This window comes from Atta colombica, unplaced genomic scaffold, assembly GCF_001594045.1.
Source record: "Atta colombica isolate Treedump-2 unplaced genomic scaffold, Acol1.0 scaffold88, whole genome shotgun sequence".
Taxonomy (NCBI): Eukaryota; Metazoa; Arthropoda; class Insecta; order Hymenoptera; family Formicidae; genus Atta; species Atta colombica.
Genome location: NW_017259581.1, coordinates 1,361,077 through 1,382,857, shown reverse-complemented (window position 1 = coordinate 1,382,857; position 21,781 = coordinate 1,361,077). Strand labels below are relative to the sequence as shown.

Here is a 21,781-nt window from a genome sequence, read left to right as displayed (position 1 = left end):
TTATTATAATATTATTATTATTATTACTATTACTATTATTATTAAGTCCAATATTGATGATAAAGAGTTAAGTAAACATTATTTCCGCGTGAGGCAGAAAAAAATTTAATACTTCCAATAATTGCGGGCATAAAGTACAACAACATCTAGATACACGTTGAAAAAATTAAATATTGTGCTTGGCAAGCACATTCATCAAATGTGTAATTCCTAAGACAACTCGTTGGCGCTTGTCGCTGTAAAGGAGAGCAAAAATTTTGTAACAACGTAGACGACGTAATAACGTCCGTTCAACAAGTGGTTGTAAACGATAACATAAACGGTCGATGCCGCGCAGCAGTTATTTTCCGATCGAGATGAGAATGGTGAAAAAGAGCCACGGAAAAAGGAATGCAAATCTTGCGGCGGCTCAACAAGTGGCTACTCAAATTTTCAAAGCCTGTAGCCTGTGTCGCAATCGGACAGCCGACTAATTGAGCTCCTGATAACCAAAGCCCATTAGGGAACTGATAAAAACGACGAATTAAATTTCATTCGACAGAAGTTCTCTCGCCAGAAAGCAAAACGACGGCCACTGCGTCGCTTATGAGAAGTGCGAAGAGATCTAGAACTGCGATATATTTATTGTGTACCAAAATTAAACGGGACGAAAGAAATTTCATTGAGATATCACGTTCACGTCGTGAAATGTTGAGCGAGAAGAAAAATTAACTTGACATTTCAAAATGATCTGTGCTTCGCATTTCGCGTTTGTCAAAGCAAATACCGACCTCGACTTGTATAGTCGCAACTTCCGCGACAGACGTCACGCGCTTGATATTAATCGAAGGGACAATTGCGAGAGATACGCCAGTGAAGAGGAGAAAGCTAGAAACCAATCGCTGACACGAGCCCGATCGGCGCGGCCTATTTGGCCCATTTAGTAACGGGCTGTGTGATCGTGTCGAGCATGTGAGACATTAATGCGTTGCGACGTTTCGAACGTCACGCCTGTCGATCGGACTCGCCTGATTTCAGCTTGAAAACGAACGTGATGTGTGTGCCGATAAAAACACTTTTTCTCGTAGTCCGTGTTCCTCGAAATCAGAGTCATAATATTAGAGACATGACCGTGAAGTCTCGTTTACCCGAGAAAAATTTTAATATGTGTAAATCAAATTTACTTGCTCTCTCTTTATCGTTGTTCTAATACAAATCATTATATTGATCTTCCTCGCAACAAAGAAAAAGTGAATTACGCAAACTAAGTTTGCATACAAGTTTCTTTTCGCTAAATTAAATAAAAAAGATACTGCGATGATTGACAAGTATAAACAAAAATGTTCCTTTAAGAAAAAATCTCCAACTTTCCAATGGAATTGTACGATAGAGACGTCTGGGGAAGAACAATGAAAAGAATGGTCGATAGTCAAGATTGGAAACAAAAACTGGCATTAAATCGTCATGTATTCTTCGGATTACTCGTGATGTGCTTATTTGGGTCAGACATCTTTCGAAAAAGAAAATGAGGCTGGCAAATGCAGCCGTCGACATCTGGACTGCTTGAATTATTTCAATTTCGGGGATTTAATACAGTAACGGCGAGCAAGCGAATCGAGGAATTTAATTAAATCTTTCAACGCATTCCAAGAGCCAGAGAATGTTTGGTGTTCGCGTAATAAGACGTTCTGATTGTGAGACAATTCTAAATACGAATGTAACTTTCTTTCATAAAATCAACTTTGGCTCTCCACTAAGAAATATCACGATGAGATATACTAACCTCCGAAAGTTTGATAAAATTGCGAGAGGTAGGTGAGAATGGACAATCGATCGGGCACCATGCAGGACGCCATGTCTTCGGCGTCTAGGAGTGCGGGAATTCCAAGATGTTGCTCGGCTGTTCTAAAAGCCAGCTCGTTGTTTCTGTACACATCGTCCTTGTTCAGGCTGTTGAAGTCGCTGTAACAAAAAAGCGACCTAAGTTTTTTATCTTTCGCTAAACAGTATTAATCTTCTACTAGCAGTTACTTCAGCGCAATCCCTCGGCCACATTTATTCCCTCCGAAGGTCACTCGATAAAACGTCGAATGTGTAAAAAGGATTTGTTGAATAAATCAGACTACTGATTACTCGTGGGCGTGGTATGGTGAGAATCGCTTTTTTCATTAGGAGCAAGTATAAATAACCACCGCTGCTAAATATGTAATTCGTAAACGACACGTTAAATATGTCTGGTCTTTAAAGAAAGAATAGTCGCGCGAAATCCGTTACTCTTAATAAACGAAAATGAGCAACGGATGTTGAATATCGAAACAATTTCAAAATAACAAAATTCATAATTTTTACAATCGACTCTGACACTTTTCTGACATGTGCTTGTGATTTTTTAATTTATTCAAATCGAAGTACAGTGCCGTATAAATGTGTATATGATAAATCTTCGGGATTTTAATATTGTCTTATAAACATCAAGTAATGTAAATACCTGTGTAAAGTTGGCCCCCAAACGTGAATCCAGATGCGATGAACTAAAGTCACGTTATCTTTTTCTTAACAATTAATTTAAAAAAGGATAACGTGACTTTAGCATTCATCGTATCTGGATTCACGTTTATTGCAAAAACTCTTGAAATAACTTTCTAATTGAAAGTATACAAATTAAATCTGCATCAATCTGCATCAATTAAGACTAGTTAAATAATTTCTAATTTGATCGTAGTTGACAGGCTAGTTCCCTATATGAGAATATACTGTTTTTTAAATAACTTTTTGACCAGAAGTGTGCAAAAGAAAATTCGAAATGTGCGTATTAACAATGAGAATAAGCTATAGAAAGTTAATTTTTTCAAAAATTGGGAGAGCCAATTCCAGTCGACAATTTGGTCTTTTTTTAAGTATTATATATACACTCAAGTTTGTATTTTGACTCGTACGATGGGATCCCTTAATTCTTATTCCCTTGATATCACTTTCTTGGATTTCTTCTTCTGAGAAATTTATCCAAAACATAGTTTTCTTCTCCAAGATATCAAAAAATGTCTTAAGTCAAAGATTGAAATTAATTAATTAGAAGAAAGGAAACCAATATTAAGTTTAATAAACTTTGCTTTGAGCAAATTCAGTCTGAATCTTTAGTCTAATACAGACTTTATGTAACCGAATTGTGGCTGCCATTGGCATCATAACTAACGATATGCTGCAGCGCACTCGGCCTGAAATAAAATACCGACTCGATATCCTTCGTGGCACTAAAAGTACTCATATGGGAATTTGATGATATGTGGTAGTTTGATAATGTTTTGTAAGAAACTCTTAGTTGATCTTTACAGCAAAAGCTTAGAGATATATTTGGATGTTCATTTTTATTTTATCATTTAATACCAGTAGGTTCGTTGTATACATTCCGTATAACAAAACATATCAGAAATATGTAGGCGTCTCTAGCAGATTATATCGAGAACGGAGTTAAATTTTCGCATGACTGAAAAGGTGCCACGAATGTGTAATTCATCTCGCACGTGTGCCACGTATTTGACTCGGTTATCAAGACGGGCCATTCATTGAGATATGCATTATTTATGAAGAAAGAAAATGAGAATGTAATGAAATTTTGATTAAACGGAAATAATCCATATTAAGTAAAGCACGATTGTTTCCGTAGGTGCTCTACCGTCGGTATCGGGATTCAAGTGACTGATTGATAATAACTAATCAAGCTAACGCTGTAATGCAAAACAGTAGACTTGTCGAAATAAAATTGCCGACAAAATCTTCTCAGTATCTCGGGATCTATAAAGAGATTCAAAAAAGATGACTCAGTCTGAAAAAAAAGTTCCAGTGTCCTTGGAAAATCGCGTAAACTAGAAAACCAATGCATTCCAAAAATATAATATTACATTTTCATCTCGATGGACAGTTTTCCTTTGTAATTTACAACCGATTATAAAATTGTATATAGAATCTATCTATTTTTTTATGGCGCATTGATGCCTATTTTTTTCGCAACTGTCTATACATCAGGCTACGAGTGTTCCACTTTTAGGAGAATCGATATGCACAGGCCGCATATCGCTCGGCGATTGAAGTAATACTTGAAATTCTAGGTCGAAAGATGAGCACCTGTTCGATGCTCGAGTTCGGTTGCCGGATTGATAGCGCGATGATGATGATGGCAAAGCATGTGCGGATGTCAAACTTTTCTTACGATTTATTTAGAGCGTAAACTCGACGTGTCATTCATTCTTCGCAAACGCGCATTGTGCATATGTCAGAAATTCCAGCATTTCGAAATTGCATTCGTGATTATTAAGAATCGAAGCAGCGTGAAATTCTAGGAGATATATCAAGAATCATTCGCGCGATCATTTCTCTCGGTCGTATCTATAGAGAGAATGATGTCGATTATATACAACGGAACATCGTATCGTCAATGTTTCTTCTCCAATAACTTACTACGGTAAGCTCCTGATACTCGCGATAAATTCGGGATCTGATGGACGACGGGCGGTCGTCTGGGACGAGGTCATGATGAGTCAGAGTTCCACCAGATCGGTGCCACACCCATCCCTTTTATTCTCTTCCTCTCATCCTCATCTTTCCCTATTGCTGCCGCAAAAAAAGACACACGAATTGACTCGTCTTTCGGCTTTATTGGTGATACTTCATCCACGTGCACACACCATTTGGCGTTAACCATCATATCAGAGTTGTCACAAATGTCTTATCCTCAGACACATAATTTTTCCCTGATACTTTTAATATTTTGAACTTTCATTCTGATTTAGAAATTATTAAATATATTATATAGACAGAGCAATTTAAAATAGCAATATTATATAAAAATATAAAATATAAAGCAATATAATAATTAGCAATATTAAAATAGCAATATAATAGCAATATTTATTATTAATATTGCTAAGTGTTGATATTGCTTGCATATAAGGAGGTTGTATATTTTTAAATGCAATATGTTAAGAATTACTTGAAAAAATTATTCTAAATTGCATTTAAAAATAATACAAAAAAGTAATACAAAAAAGATTATTCTAAATTGCATTTAAAAGTAATACAAAAAAATTAGAGAGACAGGACTATCTGAATCAAAAATTATTTCAATAAAAAGTAATATTTTTTTAATTTGTACTCTAGTAGTAGAAATATATGAAAATGTATTATAAAATAATGATAAAAATTTCAATTTTTTTATATAGTACTTTATAAATCAAAAAATATTTAAGTAAAGTTACATTGAGATTCAGACATTAATTGTTCAGTTAATAAACAAAAAATTTATTTGTTATAAACTAATTGGTGAATCTTAATGAAACTTTGCATAAATCATTTTTAGTACTTAAAATATTTATATAAAAAAATTTAGATTTTAGTTATTATTTAAAAAATTTTTGTTTATAATAATAAAATTAATATCAAAATAAAATAAATAATCTCTATAAAAATGTTTAGATTATATAAATGTTACTCAATAAAAATAGAATATTATGAACATAACTTTCACATGTATGTATTATGTATTAGGTTGTCCGGAAAGTTCGTGCCGACTAACCTATATAATTTAATAAACGTATACTAAAATTTTCTGCGTTTCAATTTTCTTTCAACATCGGCACGAACTTTCCGGACAATCCAATAGTTTAAAGCGTAATATTAATGTGTTTTATGCTCCTTAATTATTAAGTTGGTAATATTTCAAAACTGCGTAGATATAATATACGATATATTAAATTTCTTTAAAGTCAAGAATTTTTATTTTGTAGAAAATTTTGCAAAATCCCCTAACTTTTCCCGTTTTTCAAAATTGCCTAATACTTCCTTGATTTCCCTGATTTGTGATAACTTTACGTATATCTCTCGCAAAACCCCTTTCGTGAAATTACGATGGGCAGAAGGAAGAATCAATGGAAAAACGTTATATATCGAATGAGTAATCGTGCAACCGAACGAATGAATCCAATAGAACGTATAGAGATCAGAGTTGTATATCACGGCATTAACCATCTTTGAACGCAATACTGCGAGCGAGCGAAAGTTCAAACCGCAACAGCACCACGTTATGACTATAAATTCTCGCCTCTTATCCTTTTGCTCCACGTTTTAACGCGCGCATCTACAGAATTAACGTAACCTCACGAATTTCACCAAAGGCGCAAAGGTTTCGTACAACGTGATTATTCTGCGATCGGCACACCTGTCAGTTTCACTTTCACTCGTGCTTCTCGTCGGAGATCGCCGAGATATTCTCACGTGATACTCTTCCGGGTTATTCTCATCCGATTCTTCAATTCAGTTTCTCGACAATAAAGGTCGATCGAGTCGCTCTTCTTAATTTTCAATCGCTTTGTACGCAAATCTACTTACGACAATAACTATCAAGAAGCATTATCATGCGCATCGCGACACGGAATCTCTTTGTCTTTTGTTGAAAGTTAAAGTAACTCTGAAACTTCCGAAGTTCACTATGAGAAGACGAAGAAGGAAGCAAGAAAAGGAGAAAATTTTGTTTCAACCGCGAGAACGGAAAGTAATAAAAGAAAACTTCTCGCCGTTTTATTGCTTCCGCCGTTACGTCCGAGTAGATTTTACTGGACTGACCGAGACAATAAGAGGAGGAAAAATGAAGAATAACTTCGCAACGATCCTTCGTCCGCGATAAAAAGCGAATTCCCTTCGTCGTGAGAGACCTTGACTATTGGAGCGAAGTTCTAAGAGAAATTCTCATACAAACAAACATTTTTCCCTACAAAAAGGACGTTATTCTTAAGGATACACTTTGAAAAGTATAAATTTTAATATATACTTTTAAAAATGATGTGCTTCACTCACAATTATAATATCGAAATAGATAAAGACGTATATATTGTGTCTATCAAACTGTGATAATGCTACCTTCGATAGAAATTCAAAAGAATAGAATAAAATCAATAAAAATCAAGATGAAGAGGCTTTTTGTAAGTAGATGATAAAGGAAGATCGAGCTCTCTTGTTTCGATAAGAGCGCATTCCTCTTAAAAAACGCCACTTAATCTGTAACAGGATACATCTTATCATGATATATGACGGGCAATGATCCAATCCACAAATTACTTTGCGGTTTATCCTGACATTTCGAGACGTAAATTATAAAATTATTAAACTTATTGTAAAATTAACCGCGTGATTTACATGAACTATTTTCCCGCAAAATTCTTTGGCAACGTGTACAAATATATTCTGTTCGCGTTGTTTATTCGTTCGCGTTAACGTATTGAATGATTGCGATAATTATCAGATGTTTTCGACTACCAAGAGATATTTATTTGGACAGCCGCCAGGAAAGCTGGAGGTGTTGTCGTTTCATGAATAATTGAAGACAAATCTCTGCGACGTTTGCGATGTTGTCTAGTTTTTTTACTCTAGTTTATCGATTATCCGCCAAAAAGAATATGCGGAAGAAAAAACAAACTCGATTATCAACATTAACACCTCAAGGTTATTATTTTCGAATTTTAAAAAACAAAACCGTAAATTGAAATCAACTTTATTATTCGATGAAGGAATGCAAATTGTGTGTGTCAGAGTATCGTTTGACCAGTAAAGAAAGCAGGTTACATTCTGTAATACATTGGGCCGCGTTATGCAATATGCAACTGGGTTAAAACGTATCATCGACAGACTGTAATTTGAAGAAAAATGTTTCGAAAACACTAAACGGTCGAACATAGAATATGTTCCAAGCGAAAATCACGGAATACAGTGTCACCGATCTCACATTGCATAACGTGACACAATTCCAACTGCATTCCATTATCACCTATAAAACATCGGGACACATCCTTCGTGTGATGGGTGCAGGCTGCTGTTGCTTTATCGATCGTCAATTCACTGAACTTCTATTTTTAGAAGGACCTTCCTTCGTCGCCGAGCGCCGGCGACGCGAAATCTTGGGATTACTATGAAGGAGACAATCTGTCGGAGATGCCTCAGAAATCTCCAGTTCTTTGCATCTTTGGGATCACCAGAGATTCTCGGATATCTTAATAATTCCTCAAGTATTAATGCACAGATACCATGAATTCCTCACTTTTTTTTCTTGTTACACCTTATTGCATTTAATATCTAATATCTATAATAGTAATGAAATAATCGTGTCGAAATATGCACGTCGAATAAAGAATCTTCTCGAGAGTCAACGGACTGCACATAATTAAGATGAGATATGATCGACGAGCCAGAGGACGAGACGCATGAGCGTCCAAGCTCTCTTACTTAATTTACGTATAATTAAGATGAAGCGGCAAGTCGGACGAGTACTTGAGAATTCTTTCTCACTTAATTTATGAGACAATCGGCTTAACGAGGACAATTTGAAGACGCGTCAAGAATCGAGCAATGTGTGGATTAAATCGCACCTCTAAGAGTACACATGATCGGCCCATTGAAATCGATCGTTCCCAGGAAATACTGCAACTCGAGAGAGCAGCATTCGATAAACGGCACAATGATTTGGCATCGTTATCTATGTAATATGATATCTTTCTGAGATATTTACCATGTTACAACGGCAGTTACATATTCGCTATGAACTTACATGAGGTCCGGCCGAAAGTGATGAATCATGGCGCAGAAGGCGAGCCCATCTCTCCAGGAGGTGGTCATGTTTTGCACGTTTACACCCGGATAACCGTCGGTTATCCGACGGCACCAAAGCTCCAGCGCCTTCGTACCACGTCTCTCACTCATCGTGCTTATGGCTTCCTTTTTCCTCTTTTACACTTTGCGAGAGACTTCCTCTAACGGCGATTACCTCTCTTTCACTCGGCCTACTCCTCTATGGTCTCTATATCGTTAATGCGACTTTTCAATAATACTTTGGCTTCTGGAAAAGAGAAACAAATTTTCACATGTAAATAGGTCCACAGCTACAATGTGCAAAGATAATTATCAGAATATTAAATTAACCCTAAGGGCAACTTTAGCCAAACTCCTATTAACTTAATCGACGGTTAACTCAACCGACAAAATCGCTTAAAACCCATTTCTACACCTGAAAGAGCAATTTTGCTGATGAATCTAATGACCCTATACGATCAACAATATTATTAGTACTAACAAATAATATTACTGATAATATTATTGATCGTGTGGTTAACATAAATTGACAGTTCGATTTGCAAAGTCAAGTTTTTTTCGAATCGAAAATTCTTATAGAATTAGAAAAAGTTAAAGAGAAAAGTTAAATTAAAATTAAATTACATTAATAGAAACAGGCAAAAAATCGTTTAAAACCAGATCTCTACAATTTGTTATTTTTAATGTTTTTTTCGGTTCATTAAATATAATTCTATTAATTAATTTAATACTTTTATTGGTATCACGTAATTTTCTCTAGGGACGAGTGTTGCATTTGCAACATTCACTTTAAAATTAAATTCACGGTTAAATTCGAAATCTATTCGATTAGCTATATACTTAAGAACTCTGAAGATGGAAATATATGCAGCACATATATGCACTAAACATTAAAATATATAATACTTCTAACCGCCAGAACATTCTGCTAACTTAATATTAAGCTAACAACGAGTTTCTTTTAAAAGGCACATAAGTATAAAATTATGTTTTGTGACACAAATTAGCACATAATAAATCTAAATAGTGCATAATAAATCTAAATAGGTCTTTTTCGATTCTGCTCATTTGGTTCTGCTAGCTTGACAGAGCGTGAATGATGTATGTCGATATAGTATAGTAAATACAGTATATACTCTCTTAAAGCTATTTTTTTTAGTAAATTCAGAATAAAAATGATCAAATTATTTAGACTCAAGATTTTTAAAAAATAAAATTGTTAAAGGAGAAAGGCTATGAGTTAAAGTTAATTCTTAATCTACATTCAATATCTGATCGCTACAAACATTTAAAATACAGACCTTCATTAAGTCTTCAGTGTTACACATAAAAAGTATACAATTGAAAATAAAAATAAAAATAAAAAGATCGCCATATTATTACATGTAGTAGTTAAGTAAGTTAAGTTACATGTAGTAGTTAAACGTTTAAATATAAAAATTGACTAAATCTTGTCGATGATTAAATATAAAAATTAAAATTTTTTCGCATTTAAAAAATTTTATTTATCCGCACGAGATCGCATGATTAAAATTATTAACATTATATATATGTTTCCATTTCAGCGGCATCATCAATTTTCAATATAATATATTGTAGTTGATAAAAAACGAGGTAAAAAACTTGCTCTCACTGTAATCGTTTGGAAAATAAAATCCATCGTCATATGTATTTGTCTCAGTAAATCGATGCTCTTTGTGTTGTTAAAACTTAAAAATTGTCCACACAATTGTTTTCTTAGTTCATACGATTGCAGTACATTCACAAATTTCCTTAGATGTACATTATATTGATTGTTAAAATTGATAAAATTAATTATTATAATCATCTCTCCAAGATGATGTTACACAATTCAGAATAAAAAGTTTTTTTTTTTTAATGACAAGACAACGTCGTTCTTAGAATCAAATAGTGCTGATTAATCTCTGACTACATTTCCGTTACGTGTAAATAAATGTGAGATATTTTCTCAGAGATCTCTCGCAAATGTTTGCAGTGTCACGAATGTTAAACGACATCAAAGAGAGAAAAGGAGGAGAAAAAGAGAGAAAGAAAAAGAGAAAACAGGAGTGTCACCGCAAATCGGTGGCGCCGTTTGGAATGATTGAGTGTAAGTTTTGTCGTAACGGGCTGTATAGAGCCGCTCTCAAAAGTCATCGCTAGGATAACAGAGAGAGAGGGGGAGGGAGGGGGAGAGAGAGAGAGAGAGAGAGAGAGGGAGAGAGAGAGATTGCGAACTGCAAAAATCGCTAATATCGTTGACGATCGGGGACCGAATGATGTTTTGCGCAACGTGAAAGCGGGAGGCTGCGCCGCGTGAGCAACGCGTGAAACCACGCACCGGGTCAAGCGTAAAATCGCGCGCGCGTGTTTTACGCGCTGCATTCGTTAGCCCTTAGTTATTCCACGCATCGTTTCCTCTTAGTTATACATTAAAGAATCCGCGAACCGAGACAATTCGCCGAAATCGATGAAAGAACACCGGGCAGAAGAAGGAGAAAGGATGGAGGTATATCGTAACAAGTTACGATTTCGCGTAGTGATTAAAAATTGAGGGCGATATATGTTTTATATAATGGGAAATCCGCGATACGGTATAGAAATAATTACAAGTTTCAGAAAGAAATCGCATTGATCTCTCTATTTTCACCTTTCTCGGCATGAATCGATAAATGAGAAAAGGAGAAGGTGACTTCTGAGAAATCCATCCATTCAGGATCATCTCGCCTCTCGTTCTATAACGCGTGACGCTTAGATTAATGGCTCCTTCGTGATTTTAGCAAATACGAAAGTCGACCAACAACGACACGTCTATAAATGAGATTCGTAATTGCTTTAAAACGCAATAAAGCGGCGCTGTGTTATGCATTACACGCGATATCACATGAGTGCGAAAAACTGGAACGGATAGATAGTTAACGGGAAAGTGCTTGGTCGATCCTCGCATTTAGCCTAGTCTAACCGGTTTCTACCAAACACGGTCTCCTATCTGTAACAACATTTGTCTAATTATATCCCATTGGCCTCTTTCACGGAAAAAAAAAAAAAAAAAAAACACTCGGTTTCCAGTTTTTGCTCGTAGCCAACAGCGAAACGTTTATGCTGCGCGAATTCATCTGTTATTTGTCGTGTATAGATCGTAATAGCAAAAACATATAATATTTTAAAATGACAACACGCTTTTATTGCAACGCACTTTTTTCACTCTTTGGAAATACGCTCGGATTTCCACTGCTTTTGTATCCTCTTTTCTTTTTCTCCGACAAGTCCGCGACACACTTGTCTCATCGGCTTTCACCGGCAGACAAAAATCATCACGTTTTATAGTCAGTAGGAGACATCCAAGTCTCCAATGTCCGTTTTTCCACTCTCGAAGGGAAAGAAGAAAAAAATAATGCAAAGAGCTTCGACAACAAAACGCTCGTGTCAGACGGTTTTGTATGAATTACGATGTAATCAGGTCCAGAAGCTTTCCGTCGCGCTTTCCGGCACATCGCCTCTCCTCCGCTTAGTCGTTAAGCTCCCCGATTGCAACGGTACCCCAACGTTGTGCACCGGTGATTAATGGTCCAGCCGTGAGTGAAACGTAAGTGCGCAGAAATAAGTAAAAGTTACATGCGGCAAAGTGGTCGGCCTTGTTCACCGTTCGCCAACAGCCGCGAGGCTGTAAAGGCCGCATTACAGGTGAGACTGGTGAGACACCGTGAGACAGAGGGGGCGGATGTTCCGGCGAGGTGAAGGCACAGCCCTGACGGGTGCATAAACGTATGAGCATTGTCTCCTCAACCGGTTTCCTTCACGATCTTTACGAAAAATGGCGGAGACTTATCTGTACATGGAAAGAACGATTTTCCTAAGATATCTAATAATTTAGCTAGATACAGAGTTGCGTCAAATTCCTCATCCTATAATAAAATTCCATTTTTCCTAATTTTTAGATGAAATTTTGTTATTTTCTCTGACTTTTAATAATATTTAATACAATTTTTCTATTTTCATGTTAATTTGAAAACCGTTTTTTACGGAGCAATGTAAAACTATTAATGTTGTGGCTGTTGCTTGCATTTAGCTGCTAAATTGATGTTATACTATTCCAAAACTACAGAGGAATAATGTATGCATATTAAACTTTTTTAAAGCTAAGAATTTTTATTCTTCAAAAAATATAAAATTTTCTAAATAAGAATTTTACTGGATCGTATATTTGAAAATTCAACAATAAGAAATAGAAGTAATGGGTCTAGCTTTGATTATGGCCATTACTTCTATTTCTTATTGTTAACATTTTCTAATTTTTCTCTGATTTCCCTGATCATTTTCAATTTTCCTGACGTTTCCCTGATTTTGTGACCATCAAAATAATTACGTAGGAAATTTAAACATAATGAACAATGCTGCCAAAAATTTTTGATATTTTATCAATCAGCTTCAGCGCCTTATAATTATTTTGATAGTTCAACAAAATTATTTCCATATATCAAGCAAATTTTTAGATATTTCAACAAAATCATTTTTCCGTGTAGCAGCGCCCGATTGATAAATGAATAACAGTCGACATATTCTGCTGGTGACATCGTAAGACTTTTGACAGTCCTCTCCCAGCAGTTTTCTCTACTTAATTGTTAACGCCCGCAATAAGATCGTTAAAGTGAAAACCGGACGGGCGTGCGTTATTTATGAACCATTCTAAGGAAAATCAGGTGAGAATCAGTGGAAACAATTGGAGTGAAAGTAAAATACTTTTTACTTATAAGATAAAAGTGAAAATTATTAAGCGTATGTTAGATATAACCACAAAATCGATCACTTGAAGCAAAGAAAGCTAGACAATTCAGCGAATATCGCTTTCGCGCAAGTTTAGCGCAATGTGTCGCAATCGGTGCGATCTCTGGTGAAAAGATAATATTTAACGTACAATCATGCAGTGAGAAGAGAGTATCGAGCGTGTTGAACAGGCTGAGCCTAAAGGCACGGCTCTCGATATCAAAGAAGGGTTCGATGCAGCCAAGCCTTTCGAAAGACATCGGCTGGCCTGGCTGGCCACCGCTCGGCAAAAGTGAAGGTGCATCTATGTGGCCCCGTAAGCCTGCCACGTACCCCAAGAAAGAGAGACAGAAGAGGCCTCATGAAAGATTCATGCTGGCGAGGAATACGGCCTGCGGCGTTGCGAGACACCTGCAGTAACCTCCGCCATCACAAGTTTCACAGGAGATTAGGATGTTCCCGATATTTTTACAGTTAATCGTGTCCTGGAATCGACAGACGGACAGTGTGGGTCACTTCCAACCGCGATATACCTACCTTAAAACACTCTACGTGCTCTGTTTTTATATTATACGTCTCGATTGACAACGTAGTTTAGAATAAGTAGACGTTAACGTCATCCGACCGGGTGACACGCTTAAGGATAGCTAGAAGACAGTAGAAGATGCTCCGTAGTTCTATAATGCGATTGACTTTCTCGTACAAGGTTTCGCAGACGAACACACAAACTGCCGCTTCTTAATTCGCTCTACTTCTCGGACATTCCTGCTCGTCGTTACATCAACTATCTGAAGGAATAAATTGGCGTTCCTCGAATGTTTAACATTGCTGAGCGCTGTCTATGAATTGAACCGACGGCAGTGACGACGGAAACAGGCAAAACGGGAAAGCTTGGAAAACTTTCGTTTCAACAATTATTTGCTACACTACACTGTCTCGAGTGACACTTCTTGCGACTCGACGTGAAAGCACTCGCAATCCACCAATGGCTCTTGCGAAAAAAGAAATGTACAATGCTGGTCCTTATACATTTTCTTTTCTAAATTCTAAACCTCTTCTTTAGAGTTTCCCCAGTGGCATCGAATTTTTGTCGTCTTTAATAATCTAGCTTTTTTCAGGAGGATGAAAGTCAGATCTCGGATAAGACGCTAAATATCTTCACGTTCATTAGAATTCAACTGATACACACGGTTAATTTGTTGAGAATCTGGAGCACGTGAGAAACCATAGCTAACACATGTGTGATAACGTGTTACAACGTTAATGTTTCAACATGTTCAATTAATCACGGACACGATTTTGCTTCTCGCAGAAAATGCACAAGGGAAACTGGAGACTATTAGAAGAAATAGCGTCGAGGGACTTTCCACCATTTGCCGCCATCTCCATATCGTTAACGTCTACTTATGCTAAATTACGCGGTTAGAGAAACCGGCACACAAATTCATTCAGTAAGACGTGCTGGAAAAAACATGTTTGCGTCGGCAAAGATCTAATGTATGCAACGTATTTTCTTAAATATATTTGCGCACGGAAAGAACGGAGTTTGCTGAAGTCTAAAATTTCAGACATAAGTCTGCAAATCATTTTGTTCGATCATCAAAATAATTGTGAAACGCTCAAATTAAAGCTTTAATAAAAGTAGCACATTTTTTTATCTGAGCAAATACTCGCTAACCGCATCTTTCTATAATATTGGTTGCTTTCCTATTGTATTTTTCTATTGACTATCATATTTCAATCGCCATCTTAATTTGTCTTTCGTCCAAAAAATGCTTAATAATTCTTTGATTCTTCTTTGAATAGAAGAAACAACTTTACAACTATTGTGAAATTCTTTAATATGATTGGTCTTGTTCTTAGGTCCTCATTGAATCTAAACCATGTAAAATCTTGCAACAGTTGCAAAGCTGCTTTTTTGCAAAAAAAAAAAAAAACAATAATCTTTAATATATGATATAATAGGTCTAATACATATGACGGACTTTTACGTTACTTTCATTAATATGCAGTTTTAGTTTAGCACTGGTTGTCAGAATATCAAAACTTTTTGCAACATTGCTATCACACTTGAGATTCTACAAAATTATTCTCATAGTCGAACAAAATTATTTTCAAATCTGTATAATCTAGCTAAATTTTTAGATACTTTAGCAAAATCATTCTTTCCGTGTAGGAGTCGATGAATATTTAACGCTTGGTCATAGTTTTCATTAAGTAATCTCGACTCTATTGATTTTCAGATCTGTGATATCACGGGGATATCATAAGGAATTCTTTTTTAATTCTTAAAAATTTCTCGTTATCCCCAATCTTGTGGATACGCAGGTTTAAAATCACCATTTAAAATCACGATCTCGCGCAGTGCTCGGCTCGCTGATAAACTCGCGTGTCCATTTGCAGCAATTAAGGATCGTACTTTAGCGAACGCAATCGTCTCGATCGCAAAAAGTGGCAAACGTTCTTGATTGAAAATATGGTTAGACAAAGAAAAGAGCCCGTCCGTAAAATAACCATTAATGTAATGTATGAAATTTATTACTGTGTCATACGATGGACTAAACGACAGTATCAATCATACATCGCTTCATATAGTGCGTTATAACGAGAAAGATATGTCTCATTAGCACAAGAGCATGATATAAAAAAGGTCTCTTCCCTATTTCCGTCTTCGATTTGTTTTATGTTTATTTCTACCAATGTATACGGTTGAAAAAAATATGTCAAAGTAAACATCCATTCAAATTTTTGGGTTTATTTAACATAAGATAAATATATTAAAAGATTATACAAATATTATGTAAAAGAATAAATATAAAAAAAAAGTAATATCGACACACAGTTTGTAAACAAATCGTAGAAGCATATTTTTTTTAGTTAATTAATAGTTTTCATTCCTTTGGAATAATTACATTATGTTAAATTAACACTCGAAAATATTAAAAAATTCAATACAAACACAGAATGTGAGTGGACGTTTCCAACACAAATACATAATTTTGTTTATTGTGTAATTTAATTTTAATTTCGATTAGGCTAACTCTTCATCTTTTTCTAGTTCGAATTGTAAAAATTAGAAAAAAATAACACTGAAAAAATTTGGGTCATTTTTGGTCCAATGAATTAATCATCAATGTTCGACTTAATGTCTGATTTAATATAGTTAATTCATTGATACAATAACTGGATTCATTTATATAACTATATATTCATTTTTGCAATTATAGTAATAGTTTTATAATCTAAATCATTAAGAGAATTCATTTCCTCAACCAATTTTCATTAATTCAATAAATATTTTATTGTATTTACGTACAATTTTGATAAACTGAACCGAGAAGTTATACAGTAAAAAACATTTCATGTTTATGTTGAAAACGGTCCACTCAAATCCTTGTTAATTTTATATTGAATTTTTAATATTTATTCGAATGTTAATTTAACATAATGTTATTAAAATAATTTGTATTAAATTGATATTCAACATTTTTTAGTGTTAAAATAACATAATTTATGAGTACATAAACTAATAACATAAAAGTAATATATTCATAAATTCTAAGATGAATGACTAAAATATTTATGTATTAATTTAACATATCATAAATGTTAATTTTATTGAAAAAAAAATTCTTCCACGATTTTACTATCAATATTACCTTTTTGTATTTATTTTTTAATATTTCTGCTATACCTTATACATATTCATCTTGTGTTAAATTAATAAATTTGAGTGGACCGTTTGGGACACGTGAAATATATTAAATGTCACACGAACTTTCCAACGATGTAATTTACATTGGTAGAAACAAGCATTATTGATCGTAAAATTCGTGACGAGTGGATTCAACAAAATAAATCGAAGAATCGATCATTTTATCTTTTGAAAAACAGACGAAAATCGGTGCAACCTGAGCTTTAATGAGCGATCAAGATAGACGTGGATGAAGATCACGATTAAAGCGCCTTCATAAAGCTTGAATAACGCACGAGAGATTAGATTTAACGATATGGATACAAAATATCATGAACGTAACGAAACGGCAACGCGTAAAATCCCATCGGAGCAGCTTTACGGTGAGCGTGCTTTCATGAAAGCATATAAAGCTCGTCTGTCCTATTTTCCGAAATCTACGAGAAAAGATCGTTTCGTGAGCTTAAGGATCGCACGAGAAACTCGACCTTGAGACCGTCGAACAAGGCAACACGCACAGCACGGCACCATTGTGTTCATCAAGATCACTTTTCCTTACATCGCGAAAGAAAAGTGTATAACTTCGCTCTCACGTTCGCACGAACTGAAATTCGAGCGAAAAGGAAGACTGCAGTACTTACGATATAGCTGTTGCAATGTGCAAAGGTATACTTGCCAAAAAGGGCGCAGAGGTCCCGGAGGGGGGCCGAAATGATTGCGAGGGGCAATCGAGCACGTCGGTGGGAACGCCAGTCTTTCCTTCCAGGAAAGTAATTTCAAGTTGACGGGTAGGTGGTCACGCGATTGCGTCTTACATGTGGAAGAGTCTCGACGGCGGAGCAAGCTCAAAGCGAACCGATCCTCCACATTGGACTTAAAGACTACCTGTCCGAAAGTTGGTGTTGTCGAGAGTCTGGTTCATCCAAGAGAGAGAGAGAGAGAGAGAGAGAGAGAGAGAGAGAGAGAGAGAGAGAGAATCTTCCCTTTCCCTAAAAATCTGTTCTGTGCGATCAGAGCAGGTCTCGAGATCGGGCAAAGATCGAGGTTGTCGTCTCGTATCGTTCTTGCCCATAAAGAGGCTGTTTATCAACGACTACTTTTAGAAGCGGTGACTCATGCAGTTCACGCAGATACAACGTCCCTACCGAACCTGTCCATCGTCACGCGTAAACCACGGGGAGCCACTGGCTCCGCATACACGGCCTTTTATCTCTCATTTCCGCCGAACCGGGGTTTCCTCGTCGTTTTGCTCACACAAACGAGCCTTAGACGGGTTTTTAGTCGGCGTGACTCACCTTCTTCTTCGTTCCGACGTGCCTACAACGAGATTCGGTCGGTCACCGTGAAAAGATCTCGATAGCAACGGACAGACTCCCCGCCGGAGGAAATGCACTTAACTCGGCACGTTTCTCAAAGGCGCTTCTCTAAACGTGTAGATGCATATTATAATAGAAAAGAAAAAAACCAGAGAAAAACAAATCAGATTTAGGATTCATAATTCATTTGTCAAAATTTTAAGTGTGTTGATTGGCTACAGAATAGAGAAGTTTTTGAGTTTAAAAGTCTCTAATTCCTCCAAGTCTCCATTCTTGTAACCAATCAACCTATGGAAAATTGATCGTACGACAAATGAAATATTAACCTTAAAGGTGATAACTCTTAATAATATCATTACATTATTATCGCAGATATTATAATTAAGATCGAGTTTTTTATCGTCTGGTTAACTTATGATTAGACCTGATAAAAAAAATTTCTAGTTATAACTAGTTTTTAATGTTACCATTACAAAATCATCTTTTAAGGATTAATCTGATAGCACTGATAATAATTGGTAAAAATTATTTTTCTAATAGCTGTAGTTGATCACTAAACTTTTGTTGATCACTAAATTTTTAGAGGCTTTCTACAATAATTAGTAATAAATCAAGTCAGAAACTGGAAATTGACCAATCACAGCCGAACGTGAAAAGAATAATCGATTATGATTGGTCAATTTCCAGCTTCTAACTTCTGATTTATTACTAATGGTTTATTATAAAAAATCTCTTAAAGTTATCACACACCACAAAACTATTAATTTTATTTAATTTAAATAGTGATTAATCATAGCTAAAAAAAAAATACAATTTCTACATTATTATCAAGTTAAGTAAGGTTAAATCCAAACCACAAATCAATCAGATAATAAAAAACCGGTTTCTAAAATTACCATTACGAAACCATTAGTCCAATGATTAATCATAACTAGAAAAATATAATTTTTACATTATTATCAGATTAAGTCTAATCCTGAAATTCATCAGAAAATAAATAAAAAATAATGATTTAAAAGTTATAAAATAAGAACTTTAAGACGTTAAATGATTCAAAAATACACGAACGCTCGAGAGAAGATTACTGTAACTGATAGTTAAACCTTCTTCAGATCGACGAAAGGATTTATCTCGCGCGCGAGAAGTTCAGCACGCGAATGGCCAGATGGGTACCGTCTTGTTAATTTATTTGTCGCGAAGCGAGGACGGCGACCTCGTTTGTGCGCGACGACGCGCGGGTAATCTTCTACTAGCTTGAGACGATACTCCTCGGCATAGTGCACGTATGAATATGTATGGGACATCGTAATGGAGCTGATACACAGCTTCGCACGGAACAACAGTGCCTCTCTCCTGCACGATAAGATTTATCCCCCTAGAAAACCGATTACGTCGAACGGCCGCTAATGGATTTATCAGTACGGGAAATTCTGCCGGGAGTTACGAGAATGTACCAGTGTCCCTGGAGAGACGAGTCACTTAAGGAATCCATTACGAGAAATGGAGATCGCTACGCTGACGCGGCGGTGAGGTGACGCGCAAATAGCAAGCAAATAGGCGAGGAGGAAACAGCCGGCGAGTTGTCGAGTAAGCGAAAAGAAATCCAAGGAGAATAAGAAAGTCAACGTAATGTCAATTTCATGTCATATTGACCGAATTCCTTATTTTATTTTTTTTTTATGATTCAGTCAACATGATATTATTTTGATTTTCTCGTTTTCCTTAGGAAACGAAAAATCGTGTAGCTGGTCGTATTAAGTGACATCTATAATAAGATTTTAAAGACGGGAGCATAGTCTTGCTGTTATTACACTTGTACGATAAAGAATTTCAAGCCTATCGATTGACTGCAAGAAAGAGAAGCTGTCGGATCTCTTTATTCTATAATCAATATCTTCAATCAATCAATAAAGTTAAAATCTTTGCCGTATGACAAATGTAATAGTAACTTTACGCATAATTAATTTAAATCCTTCATTTCCTTCCTTTCCATGAAATAAAAGATTTGAATTTTGGTTGATTTTCTCCATATTATGTTTTATGCAAAGGTCTGTGCTCCTTAATGAGCTTTCTTATAATAAGCCATTAGCCCGGATCTACAATAAATTTTTAAGTCTTAAGTCCGTAAGGAATCATAATAAATTATTCTCCTCGCATGCGACTGTAATTGATCAATTTCTTACGGCTTAGAGCTTGAAATTGTAGCTCCGGACTTACCTAAACATTAAATTTTAAGCCTTGACAAATTGATCAATCATAGTAGTAGATTATTTTTTTCACATTCGACTGTAATTAGTTAATTTCTTACAGCTCAAGTCTTGAAGTTTAAGTAATGGCCTATGTAATTTAAGAATCCTCTACATAGAAATCATAGATGTTCGTAGGAAATCAAACACAATCACAATCAAATATAAGGAGAATATTCGATTAGAATTGGTCAGTTTCCTACGGTTTAAGATTCCACGACCGTCTATGACTTCTATGTAGAAGATCCTTAATTGTAAGCCGTAAGAAATTGACCGATCACAATCGATTATTCTCTTCACATTCGATTGTGATTAGTCAATTTAATCTTATGGCTTAGGGTTTAAACCTTAAGATTTTAGACACAAGTCAATCGCAAGATCGCGGCAGGCAATCTGAAGTATTAATTTCAAAATGTGATTCAGATTGGTTGCAACAACCTTGCGACTGACTTGCGTCTAATGTAGAACCAACTTAAAAAAAGACAAAGACCTCTCTGTAGAAAAAAAACCGGTGTATTTAGTGGTTTCAAACGCAAGGTCGTGGGGCGCGGTTGCGGGTTGCACGCGCGAACGCGTCACGAACACGCGAGAACCGAACAATATTCGGCGGTACATCTCTATCTTTGTTCTTCGTTCTATTGAACCTACCTACACACGGCCGTGCTCGCGCACACATGCGTGAACCGAGGATACCGTGGGAACAAGCCCGGCATAACAGGTAGTAAGATAGTCGCGTCTCTCTCTCTCTCTCTCTCTCTCTCTCTCTCTCTCTCTCTCTCTCTCGCTCTCCCTCTTTCATGGTACTTCACCAGCGTTGCGTGTAGACCTTCGTTGAATTTTTATGTATTCTTATTTCACAGTAGCCTCTCATCATTTAAATTCGAATACGAGCTCTTCGTAGCTTAAAGGACAAACTCATAAGAATGTAAAAACAGGAAGCAGAACCGGCTGTTTCTTTCTCCTTCATATGCGAAGACACGAAGAAATGCGTGAACACAGTTATGATAAAGCATCGAGTTGAGTGACATAATCGCGCAGAACTTGCGTAAACAGAGTGTCTCGTGTCAACAAGAGTGTTGCGAAACGAGTAAAATCGTATACCGGGAATATTAAAAATTGAAGCGTGTTTACTTCCAACGCGATCCTTGTTC

At 35.9% G+C, this 21,781-nt stretch overlaps 1 protein-coding gene across 1 annotated transcript in view; it reads right to left on the bottom strand.

The window, feature by feature from the left end:
- LOC108693160 (MICAL-like protein 1) overlaps nucleotides 1-21,781 on the bottom strand; it is a 39,025-nt gene that overhangs the window by 16,566 nt on the left and 678 nt on the right. Inside the window, exons 2-3 of the mRNA XM_018201944.1 lie at nucleotides 8,570-8,857; nucleotides 1,763-1,941 (exon numbers count right to left, since the gene is read on the bottom strand). Of these exons, the coding sequence (XP_018057433.1) occupies nucleotides 1,763-1,941; nucleotides 8,570-8,721 (331 nt within the window). The 5' untranslated portion in view covers nucleotides 8,722-8,857. The remainder of the gene's footprint in view (nucleotides 1-1,762; nucleotides 1,942-8,569; nucleotides 8,858-21,781) is intronic.